Source organism: Melozone crissalis, unplaced genomic scaffold, assembly GCF_028551555.1.
Source record: "Melozone crissalis strain CALT ecotype California unplaced genomic scaffold, PUWL_Pcris_2 ptg000016l_1, whole genome shotgun sequence".
NCBI classification, from domain to species: domain Eukaryota; kingdom Metazoa; phylum Chordata; class Aves; order Passeriformes; family Passerellidae; genus Melozone; species Melozone crissalis.
In genome coordinates this window covers 17481466-17494278 of record NW_026535794.1, presented here as the reverse complement: position 1 = coordinate 17494278, position 12813 = coordinate 17481466, and the positions used below count along the sequence as shown (strand labels likewise).

At 39.2% G+C, this 12813-nt stretch overlaps 1 protein-coding gene across 1 annotated transcript in view; it reads left to right on the top strand.

The window, feature by feature from the left end:
• The window catches only part of MYO3A (myosin IIIA), a 104554-nt gene that overhangs the window by 72624 nt on the left and 19117 nt on the right, over window positions 1-12813 (top strand). Inside the window, exons 21-28 of the mRNA XM_054273944.1 lie at window positions 965-1094; window positions 3437-3516; window positions 3652-3693; window positions 4130-4207; window positions 7098-7303; window positions 9442-9553; window positions 10193-10355; window positions 10997-11083. Of these exons, the coding sequence (XP_054129919.1) occupies window positions 965-1094; window positions 3437-3516; window positions 3652-3693; window positions 4130-4207; window positions 7098-7303; window positions 9442-9553; window positions 10193-10355; window positions 10997-11083 (898 nt within the window). The remainder of the gene's footprint in view (window positions 1-964; window positions 1095-3436; window positions 3517-3651; window positions 3694-4129; window positions 4208-7097; window positions 7304-9441; window positions 9554-10192; window positions 10356-10996; window positions 11084-12813) is intronic.

The following is a 12813-nucleotide window of genomic DNA, read 5'->3' as shown; positions in this document are numbered from 1 at the left end:
CCTCTGGACCTCATCTCCAGCTGAGTTGCATTTCACCAGCACAGCATAACTCACTGCAAGGAGTGGAAAGCCAGGTCTCCCTCTACCATTCCTGTTACCAGCCACTGAATATGGGGAATTACACCAGTGCCCCATCAATGTTCAAAAACTCCTTCATTAGGAAGTTTCTTCTGCTGTCTATCTTATGTCTTCATTGCTGCCATGTAAATTCATTACCCCTAGTCCAGCTTTCTATGGAATTGGAGAACAATTTATTTCCTCTTCCTTTACAAAGCTTTTTCATAATTTAAGAGTGTTGCTGGGTTGTTCTGTGATGGGTTTTTCTAAATATTATGTCCCAGTACCTTCTTGACAGGTCAGGTTTTCTTGTGAGTCTCTTAGACCATCAAGATACAACCCTGAAGCTACATTTAGAATTAGGCAGACCATTCTTGGAATTTTTAGAGAGATTTCAGTTGCCAAAATGCAGTTTGTGATTCTGCAAACTTCCTCTACAATTAATACAGAAATCCCTGGAAGGAGTGTTAAGTCGTGGGTCCAGTACAGCATAATATGAACAGCACAGAGAGATTGTACAGTCATATGGGTAATGCTGTGTGATGTGGTTGAAATCAAGTGCATTGTTAATTGTGCATTAGCACATGCACATGTGTGAAGGAGGACTGCAATACACTTGTCCTGGTGATAAATCCACACAGGTTAAAACTACTGCCTGCATTAGGAAAAATAAATGTCTCAAGCTACTTTGGAATTACAGATTTGCTTTTAGTGATTTGCATCCTATCTCAGTATTGAAAAGGTAGAACTTTCAGTGATCAAAAAAGAAGACTAGAAGTGAGAGTGAGCCTGATGGCTGAAAAACTATTTGTATATCTTGTTAAAGTAAAAGCCCTATTCCAGAAAGCTTAAATTTACAATTACTTTTCAAAATCCAAGAAGATGTATAAATGTACTTTTTAAACAGGTTTTATATAATGCAAGTGGATTCCTAGCCAAAAACAGAGATACTCTCCCAGCTGATATTGTGCTGCTACTGCGATCATCTGAAAACAACCTGACACGACAGCTGGTAACTCACCCTCTCACAAAAACAGGTATTGCTGTGTGCTGATCTTCTTAGCTTTCTCCAGCCTTCATGATGACCACTGCTAGGTTTCATATGAACACTCATTGATGACATTATCCACTTTGTGGCTTCACTTTCCAACCATGGAATCTATACTGAATGGAGCTGCAGCCATCTCAAGCTGCAGGTGAGATATTGGTCTGGTCAAGTGCCAAGGAAGTGGTAGAGACTTCTTTCAGGGTCCTGTCTTCAGGGTGGGGGATCAAGACAGGGAGCTGAGGACTGAACAGAAAGGATCGGGTAAGTCACTGGCCTGTTTTAGACAGGGCATATATAAATTGCCTCAGTGCAATTTATCCCCAAGTGGTAGAGAACAAAGGTTGGGGGTCCTAACACCTGTTGCAAAGACTGAGTCCTAGAGTTCTTTACAATAGGTAACCGATGTTGTAGTAAGCCCTTCCTGAAGAAATTTGTAAGTAGAGGTGGAGGAATAAAATTGGCTCTACAGAAATTACTCCTAAATTGCACCTTGTTTGAACTATGTTCTTGCAAAGTGTCCTGCCTTCCACTGCAGGATGATGGGTAAGTCTTCTTCCAACCAGCTTGTTATTGTGTTGTAGTACTCCCTGTGTGATGGCATTGATGCCATACAGTAAGTACTTTACAACATTACTTTCTTGTACAATTACATGGGAGACATATTTCTAGCAGAACAGAAAATCTAAATTGGAAGAGCCTAATGGAAATGAAAATGTTATCATAACTTGCAGAAGCTGAGGTTTTGGCAAGGCTTCTGTTCTTTACAAAGGGACATTTGCTATTAGAATGCAAAATTTGGTCTTGGAATTTTATTTTAAGTGAGTGTTCCTGGAAAAGCACAGAGTTCAATGCCCTTGCCTGAACTTTTTGACTTTTTGATATTTGCTATTATACTAAACTATAATTTCCATAGATTCCAAGTAAGCATCCAAATAGTTCCAAGAACTGATCTAAGTCTTCATGTTTTGCAAGATAACTCTGAAGGCTGTTTTGGTCTTCTTGTTAAATATTGTGAAGCACTGCATGTAGCATTTCAAAATTGACTCAAACCTTCCAGCTACAGCCAACTTAAAGTTAGGTTTCTGATCTGTGTTATTTATCTAGAATCAGAGTAATTGCAGAGAATTACCCAAAGTCCCACCCATCTTGACTATCTCAGGGATGGGAAAAATCTCCTCTGAAGGTGTCTCTCTCCACGGAATACCGCAGGGATCCTGTAGACACCTCACTTTCAGATAGCCAAAGTTAGCTGTCAGTAATCCTCTCTTTTTCCTTCCCACCCTGTGATATTCAGCTGAACCCCATGGAAGTTTAGGCCTTGGTATCATCACATAATACCAGGTGCATTACCATGACACATATTGCAGCTCTTATCCACCTCTTCCTGATAGTAGTTGAGCACAGGGAGATACAGGCTCTCCCAGGGGAGAGGGAGATCCCAGAGGTGTTATGTTATTAGCAGAAGCAGTGGCAGCATGCAGCAATGTTTAGAGTTTATCAATACAGAGAGGCATGATGGAAAGCTCAGCAGAATTTTCATTATTCCTTGAAAAAACCAGTATCTGTGCAAAGCATGCCAATGCACCTAGTCCTTCAAGGTCATCATAATGAAGGTATTGCTTGGCTTAGAGTTCCAGAGTTAGAGCTTTAAGACTTTGCCTGTGCTAATAAACCAAACAGAGCCAGTGAATAGTAGATGAAACATTCCCACAGGGCTGCTTACTCTGATTAATGGTTAGAATGCCTCCCTGGGACGGTTTTAGTCCATGTGAGCTATGAGCCTTCCAGGAATGCTGAGCCACACTTCAGAGAAAGGACTGGACAGTGATGGTTTCCAGCAAGTTCTGTGATACAATCTTATTTTTACCAGGGGTTGAAAGCAAAGTAAAGAGTAGAGTTTAGGTGCATAAACCTGAGTCATGCCATGTCACTTTTCCTCAGGGCCAGAGAAGGGTATTAACACATTTTTCTTTAACTTATACGTAGCATTAGAACTAGAATAGTACAGTAACATTCTTAGGGTAAAACCACAAGGATGCTCTAAGATGTATCTATCTTACCTTCTACAGTAGTCTGTTTATTTTTTTTAATCTAGTAGATGACATATGAGCTGAAGGAGAATAAAACATCATGTTCTGTGTTCATGCAACTTCTTCAGAGCTCATTCCATCCCAAGGGTTAAAGGGGAAATGAGGACACACTCTAAAAAAGCCAATGACCTTCGTAATCATATGGTTGCACTGGGGGCATGAATAAGGTGGTTCAGGGTCATTCTTAGTTTAGATGAGATGTAAGCATGTTGGTAGGTTACTTTCTTTCATCTTCCCATAGGTAACCTGGCACACACCAAAAGCAAAACTACAATCAGTTATCAAATGTGGACCTCCCAAAAATCAATCAGTCATACAAAGGTAAGAAAACTGATTTTGTGATTCTGCATTGAAGCCTAATTTAAACTAGAAAGGCAGTAGCTGTTATGGTATTGAAAGTAAGTGAGTAACCCCTTCCTTGGTTTTTCTCCCTCTTCTATTTTCTTTTCTGTTTAGCTGGATATCTTTGTGTTGTGCAATTCATATTCCTTCCGTGAGGTAAAAACCTAACATTTCCCTTCTTTCTGGCTATAGTTTTATAACAACTTCAGGGGGAAAAAAATTATTATTTCCCAGCTGTATTGTAGCAAAAAGAGAAAATATTGGTGTGGAATATAGCCACATTTCTTAGAAAACTATCAAATTAACAGTGATGATGAAATAACAGACAGGACCTCAGACATTGTCCAGTTATTTGTGGCAGTTATTAGATGCTCTGTTACCAACTTGTGCCCTTTGTGTGTGTGAATATTTGTGTATTGTGTAGCAAAGTGTTGGTGTAATTGATTTGTGCTAGTGATCATGCTGTAACTTTTGCTGTTTAGAATATTTTTAAATTATTTGTGTTCTCTGAGGGATGCTTTCTTGTGGCATTGGAAAGGGCACTGCAAGCTAACTAGAGATAAAAAGTGTAATTTTTTCTTCATCTTTATAGAATGAAGCAGGAGATACTGGACATCATCCAAGAGAAACAACCAGCATGAAAACACAGACAGTTGCTTCTTATTTTAGAGTAAGATATCAGATCTTTTAATACGTACTTCTGGAGTACAAAAAAATGTTTATTCTTTTACTTTTTGAAATGCACCTGTTGAGTTAGACTCAGTAGTGATCCATTTTAGAGTTTGTGAACTGCATATATGATGCAGCAGTCTGTGCAGTACAAATACCTCGAGAAGATTGTGATGTTTCATCTTTAACTGTAGTTGATTACACAGCCACATTGCTGTCATGATGATGTATGATGATCAATATTAATCTTTCACTTGCTTGTTTTTCCACCAAAGAAGATAAAGGGAGAGCGGACATTAGTGGTATAGCATTTCCTTAAGAGTTTAAGAAAGAGGGCAAAGCAGGAGCTCCAGAGAAAGTTCTCGATGGTCACTGCACAGAGGCTGCCCAGAGTTCATCCTTGTGGCTCCTTCAGCAGTGCTCTGGATCTTCCCAAGCACTGGCTCTGCTGCTGGTCCTAAAACAGCAAATAGCAGTGAAGAGCATCTGAAGTGGCACACAGAGCTGGTTCTGCTCTGAATTTCCAGCTCTTGTTTAGTCATCTCTCCCAGCAAACCATAAAGTGGCTGAGGGAGTGTTCATGGTGAATTTAGTGCACAGCTCAAAGGAATGCCAAGTTTGCTGATGACACTAAATTGAGAGGAGCTGTCAACTTCTTGAGAGCAGAGAGGCCCTGCAGAGAGACCTCAACAAATCATATGACAATTCAGAAAGACAGTGGCCAAATTCTGCACCTGGGATGAGGCAGCCCTGATTGTGTGTAGAGACTGGGGAATGAGAGGCTGGTGAGCAGTCCCTCAGAAAGGGATCTGGGGGTCCTGGTCCATGGCAAGCAGGAACCTGAACCAGCAATGCCCTGGCAGCCGGGAGGGCCAACCCTGTCCTGGGGGTATCAGGCACAGCATGGCCAGCAGGGCAAGGGAAGGGATTGTCCTGCTCTGTCTGCACTGGGGTAGCCTCACCTCAAGTGCTGGGGGCAGTTCTGGGTGCCACAATGTAAGAAAGAGATTAAACTGTTAGAGTCCACAGGAGGGCCATGAGGATGGTGAAGGTCTGGAGGGGAGCCCTATGAGAAGCAGCTGAAGTCACTTGGTCTGTCCAGCCTGGAGAATGGGAGGCTGAGGGGAGACCTCACCGTGACCTTCAACATCCTCACGAGGGGAAGAGGAAGGGCAGACACTGATCTCTTCACTCTCGTGACCAGTGACCGCACATAAGGGAAGGGCACCAAGCTGAATCAGGGGAGGTTTATGTTGGATATTAGGAAAAGGCTCCTCACCCAGAAGGTGGCTGGGCCCTGGAACCAGCTCTCCAAGGAAACGGTCACAGCACCAGCCTGGCAGAGTTCCAGGAGTGTTTGGACAATACTCTCAGGCACATGGTGTGATTCTTGGGGTGTCCTGCACAGGGCCCAGAGTTCAACTTGATGATCCTGATGAGTTCCTTCCAAGTCAATATATTCTATGATTTTATGGCCTGTAGGAGTTCACTTACATCTATGTCAGAACAATGAGGAGCCAGATCTCTCTTTTTTAGATACAGTTGCACAGCTTTGTGGACTGTGAAGGATAATTTCAGTTTAGGTACCACAGTGGTCGAAAGCTATATACTGTTTGAATATTCTAGATGGAAAAAAAATATTGAATCTCATTCAAATTAATGTCTATGATTCAGTGCATTATCAGCACTTCTAGCATCAGAGGCTGCAAATGAGTTAATTATGTTTACACTTTTCTGATACTATTTTCTGCCATGGACATCCTTGCTTAGATCATGATAGCTAATGCTCTTAAATGAAAATCCACCTTCAGCCCCACTGGTTTACTCATACACAGATATCTATGGGTGACTGAGAAAAACATATGCCACCTCAGACTGCATGGAAAAAAAGATATCCATTAGCGTGTCCTACTTGTTTGTGTTCATTTGGCACACTGGTGATGGAGCTAATTAAGCACTTTGCTGTATGGTGCAGCTTCTGTCCAGAACGGAATTGCACATTTTAATAGGAAACATATGGCTCTTGACGTCCTACACTGGTTTCATGTAACCAACCTACTGCTGAGCTGCATTACCTCCTGGCTGCCTCTTTCTGTTGAGTCAGGTTGAATCTTGAGGAATGAGCCTCTTCATTTGTGTTTTAATTTGATCCTCCCATGAAGCAATTTTTCAAAACACCAGTCAAGGTTGTTTACAGTCAGCTTCCCCTCAGCTGGCATGGAGAGGCTGCATCTTCTCTTCTAGGCTGGTACTCTGGGGAGGTGGGAGAATTGCAGCTTTGGAATTGTGATCTAGCTTTGCCGTCCTTGGAAGTTTCCTCTTGGCAGGGCAGTTACTGTATCACCATCAGTCTGTGCAATGAACAGGACACACCAAGATCAGAGCAGTTCAACCAGCCCTTCTTCTGGGGTAGCCTTGGTTTCCTCCAGTCTAGTGAAGGAATTGAAATATTTACTGGCTTGCTGCTGTTCCACTTCCCATCCATAGAGGGATGATTTACTCTCTGGTGAACACGGGTCTTCAAATAGGTGACAACAATAAAAAGAAAAATGGCTGTAATTACTTAGCAAAGCTGCAAGATAAGCAAGTAAATGTGAGTGTAAGTATTCTGTCATATGTTGGACATCATGGAAATCTGTGAGAATGTCCTGGATGAAATTTGGCACATTTATTTGGAATCAGTGTTTTTTGCAAGTAGTATAAACTAGTAGAAGCTTTTCTAGCTTAGAAAAGGTAGAATTTTTTGGGGGTCATTTACTTCATCCACTCTTAAACTATCAGCCTAATGACATGTATATGGTTTTGGACATGATTCTGATCATATGAAATAAAATTTCAACTACCAGTTTCATAAGTATCCTGGTGACAGATCTCTTGTTACTTTTTTGCAGTATTCTCTGATGGATTTGCTATCCAAAATGGTCGTTGGCCAGCCCCATTTTGTCAGGTGCATCAAGCCCAACAACGACCGGCAGGCAAACAAGTTTGACAAAGAGAAAGTGTTGGTTCAGCTGCGTTACACGGGAATCCTGGAGACAGCACGGATCCGCAGGCAGGGATACTCACACCGTATACTCTTCGCTAACTTCATAAAACGGTAACATCAATGTGAAGAAGCTCTTTTCTCTCCTACTGCTGCCAGCCAGTTCTTGCTGAGCACCAGCATTGTTTTTGGCATGGTCTTTGAAAATAAATACAAAGACATTTCCTGTGACAAAGAAGGTTATATACAGAATGACCAAGAGTAGTTCAGGCACAAGATTAGTAACCTATTTTTGATGGGTAGGGAAAGATGATGAATCACAGAATGATTTCTGTGATTCAGGCTCTCTGAGCATTTGGGTAGAAATTTACTTGCTTATACTCTGCAAGTTTCTTCAAGGACTTGAGTATTAGAAATGCATTACTTCAAAACAAAGCCAAGAATTTCCAGCCACAGCATCCAAGGAACACCACAGTTTCTCTAGCTCCCAAGTTTTAGCACTGTGCAACATCTGCTTGTGCAACGGTAGATGATGATTTGGGATTCCTAGTCTAGGGCTGAAAAGTTTATTGAGTGCAATAAACTGCATAGTGTTGTTTAAAGTATAATTCATAATATTAGTCACTTCTGTTAAGAAGCAGAGTAATGAACTCAGTGTGGTTGTATTATTCCTTTAGCTACCTTCTTCCTCCACCCCAAAAATCTGTACTTCTGTCTTACAAATAAAGACCCTGAGTATTTGACTCAGTCAGAACACAGTTGTATGGAATAGAGGTCAAAACTAGGAAGAAGTAAGCATCACCTATTTGGACAGAAGCACTTAAAAGAAATAGTGCACTAGAAAGAGAGAGCTAGTAGCAGAGTGCTGCAGGTGCATGAGATGAGAGGGGAACAGCAAAGTGATGTTTTTAAAGCCCTGTTTCTGGAAAAAATAATCCTGGAACTGTTGCTGTTTTGGAAGAATGCAGCTTTTAGAAGAGTGCAGCATGGAAAGAGATAGTTATCACTACATGATGTGCGGTAGCTTTTGGTAACAGATTTTTATTTAAAAAAATCCAAAACTTAACTGTTCAAGTAACATTGATAAAAGCAGTAAACATAACGGGGTAGGTCTCTAGAGACTGTGCCCCTGATTACAGTGAGATTGTGCAGATCACTCCCACTGAGGACATGGCCCTCTAAGGAAAAAGAATTTTTATTAAATCTATGTCTTATTTTGGGTTTGGGGGTTTTTTTTAGCAGTTGAGAGTTACAGGTAGACCTGAGATAATGGCATCATTATTTGGTTGTAATAAAAATAAGCCAATTCATTGTGTTTTACAAAAAGAAAAAAAAGGGAACTGTAGGTGGTAATGAAGAAATTGACATTGTCTCTTTTATTATTCCATGAGCAAACTGTTACCATCATTTAAAGCTGGTAAACCCAGGCTTTGTGTTTAAAGGCTGAATAACAAGAAAACCAGAATGTACTGTCAGGAAGCACACATAATTAATGTAATTTTCTTAAATTAAAAAGCCAAGATGGATATGGTTCATTTTGTTATAGAGCATTTTGGAAAGTCCTGGAACAAACAAGTATTTTCTATCCAACAGCTGAGCTGGCGTATCACAGGTAATTTTTATGAGTGAGCATCGTGACCTCTTTTCCTAGTCAGAATTAATTCTGAGTAATGAGTTTGCCAGACTAAGTGCTTACAGATGATGTGTCACAATGGCACTTACATGTTCCAAAAGGATCTGCAAAACTGATTCCAAGGAGCTAACAAGAGCTGGGATGCATCTCAGCATCTATTCAGATATTAAGTATCTCAAAGGGAGATGGTCTAGCACATGAGACAAGATAGGAAATTTTTGTGACATTTCTAAATATAAAATAATGTAATTTAGACCGAAAAGCTCTTAAAATATTTTTATTTTATTTTTATATTGTCACTGAAATCAGTTTCACAATATGTAGTGAGCAGGAAAGAAATGTTGTGCTGTTCTACTTGGGTTGAATTCTTTTTAAAAAGCTTCCGGTGTTGGTATAGAATTAAAAAGCCCTCCAGGGTGTGTAATATCTCACTCATCCACTTTTGATTGAATTTCTTCATACTGTGTATAAATAACTGCACTTTCATATGCTGTTTTGTTTTTTTCAGTGCTATGTTTTCTTTCATGCAATTGTTTTTATTACTTAAAAGAATGTTTTAAATGTATTTGCATGTATTATCCTCCATTAATCAAACAAAGAATCATGCATTTGTCTTTAGGTATTATCTCATCTGTTACAAAACAAATGATGATCCTCCAGTCAGCCCGGAGACCTGTGCTGCCATCTTGGAAAAAGCCCACCTTGACAACTGGGTTCTTGGAAAAACTAAAGTAATTTTCTAATATACTGTATCTTCTTCATTCTAGTATGCCATTGTTAACATATTAAACAATTTGTTTTCTCACTCATTTGGTTGGAGTAGCTGTTGGTCTCTACTCTTTTTAAAAAGCAAAGTCCTTAATACACACCAGGAATGTGTTGGCAACCCTTGTTCTGGATCCATTTTTCAGGACTTATGCGAGTTTCATGCTTGATAAAAACAATTTAGTAAATAAACTATGCTTTATGTTTAAAATTGGGAAACTGAGAAATTGAAGTTCCAGATTCCAGATTTGGATCATGTATATATAACATACATTAGATTTGTGAGGTTAACAAAACTGTCAGCCTTGTAGTTTTGAAAATAGATTTATAGTTACAGACTGAAGGTTTGCACTGGAACTTTAAAAAATCCTGCAATAAAAAAATGAATAAGCAGAGACTGATGAAAGATGCTGAAGAGAAGAGTAAGGTAAATTAATATCCCAAACAATGAAAATGTTATCTCTAAGAATTATCCTTTAGGTACTACAACTGAAGGGTCTGTTCATCATTTGAAACCAACTTGTAACTCTTGCTGATGTTAAATGGATCGAGTGAATAATGGGCAGGGAAGGTAACTAAAACTTTTGTTTGTTTCTCTTTTTAAGGTATTCCTCAAATACTATCATGTGGAGCAGCTAAATTTAATGCGGAAGGAGACAGTTGACATGATTATTTTGATTCAAGCTTATGTCAGAGGGTGGCTGGGTTCCAGGAGATACAAAAAGATAAAGGAACAAAGGGAACAAAGTGCTATTAAAATACAGTCAGGTAATAGCTTTAAAACATTTAACATTTTGCTTAAAGCTAGTGCATGTGTACAGTTGATTGATGAATGTGCATGCTGGATGTGGATTTTACTCTTTTCCTGATGTTACATTTGACAAAATTTCTTATACTTGGTTATATCTGTTCTTATGAAAAAAATTTCTTTTAACCAGTTTATGACAATCTCTTTACTGAAATTACATTTATCAGTGTTATATTTAAAAGGCAATTTTAGGAATGGAAGGATGTGATTGCACAGATGATACTCTTATTAATAATATTCTGGCATGCACTGACAAGGTTGTATAATGTAATAATGAAAATAAAATATATTAACTGTCCTAGATAATAAGGCCAATTACCCTGCTGATGGAGGCATCAACTGATTTTTTTAATACTTTCAAACATAATCTTATTTTACATTCTGATTATCTTGTGTTTTATATTCATTTGTTTCATAATAACTTTATTAACCAGAAAATATATTTTTATGTAGATTTAGTATTTGTGCTTGTTTGCCATGTTTTCTGAAACATAAAGCCTGTAAAATATTTATGAATATTTTAATAGAGGTCTGTAATTCCAGAATATTTTTATTCATTTTGTACCTAGTGGATTACCTAGTTTTTAACATTTCTTTTCAGCTTACAGGGGGTTTGTTGCTCGTAAAGAATACAAAAATGCAAAGCATATTAAAAAAGTGGAAGAATATATGGTCAAATTTCAAGCAAGTAAGAATTGTTTGCTTTCTTGGCTTTTAATGTGTTATCCATACGCAGTGTGTTGACCCAGATTCTCACTATACTGATTGACTATGCTCATTTGCATGTTCTGAGGTATAACTTATTATATATCTATATACAATGGCTGAAATGGGTGACTCTATTCTGCTACCTGTGCCTCAGAGTGATTTAGGCATTTTCCACTGCTATGAAGTGGGATGCTCAAATTCCATAGCAAACCTTGTCACTCCTAGTCTGAGTGCTACAGCTGCCCAGCTGTGGGTGTTGTTGAATCCCACACAACACTGTCTGCATATCATGAGTGTATGGGTGCTGCTCAGCTAGGAACTGGGTTTGTTATCTATCAGTAATGGTTATATTTGGGAAGACTGCAAGCTGTAAATTCACTGATGTCTTTCTTGCCATGGCTTTGTTTCTCCTTTGCAGCCATAATGACCCTGGGCCCAGGTGTTGCTATGGGACACCCCTTTTTCCTCCCTGTGCTTTGGTCTCCCCTGTCCCTGCAGAGACATCCCCAAGCTAGACACAGTCTAGGCAGCTCCGAAATCAGGAGCAGTACAGCTGGAGAGACATGGGACTGAAGCCAGGTTGGATGGGGCTCTGAGCAATCCCATCTAGTGGAAGGTGTCCCTGCCCATGGCAGCAGAATTGGAACTAGATGATCTTTAGGATTCCTTCCATCCCAAGCCATTCTATGATTTTATGATTCTATAAAAACAGCTGGCACAAATCTGCACAACATTTTCAGTAATTACAAAGACGGCAACCCAAATATAATCTAGTGTTGCCAGTACCCAGGCTGTATAGTCTTAAACAACCTCAGATATGCCTTCATGAGTATATAACACCACCAGTGTTGGTTTTAGTCATTGTCAGATGCATTCGTTAATGGCACTGGACCAGTGTGTACTAAAGATCCCTTCACTGCAGTTGATAGAACTTCATCAGTGTAGAAAACAATCTAAAACCAGCATAAAATCCAGTAGTGTGCCAAAAATTATTACACATCTGAATGCAGCCAATTATATTAGGATATGTAACAAATGCAAAAGTATAAACTTACCATTTTACTCTGTTAATGTCCCAAATGTTTCTTTTTGCCCACCTTCTTTCATGTCTTGCATTTCAACTTCTTCAGTGCACAAGAAGCCAAAACTGAAATGAAGTTCATTTTTACTTAGCTCTCTCCATTTTTTCCCCCATTTGTTTCTAAAGCAATACAAAACTTCTCTTCCAGTTTGAAAACAAAGCTTAGATAGCAACTATATCATTACAAACTTCTCAGAAAACCTCAAAAGTGAACCAGAATAGTCTAAAAAGACTAGATGCAGCTTATATTGCCATGCTTGATTTTTTCAAAACTACTCCTGTTGAGTTGCTTTTATATGAAAGTGGAAAGATAATTGTCTCAGAAGTCCAGGCAACTCAAGAAGTATTCCAAGTGCTTTACAATTTCAACTTTTCTAAGGCTCTGTCAGACTGCAATATAAGATCCAACTGTGCTACTCCCAATAAGTATTTGTGGGTTTTTGTTATATCCAGTTATATTCAGTTTTTGCTATATCCAGTTACCAAGGTGTAATTTATGCCCATTTTATATGGTCCTTCTTACATTGATTGACTGCACCTACTGGAGCCCAGGCTGGTCTAAGTTATGAGTGGGGAATGCTAGAGCACATAAAACTTAGCACTAAGTTATATGAATGTGTTGGAACAGA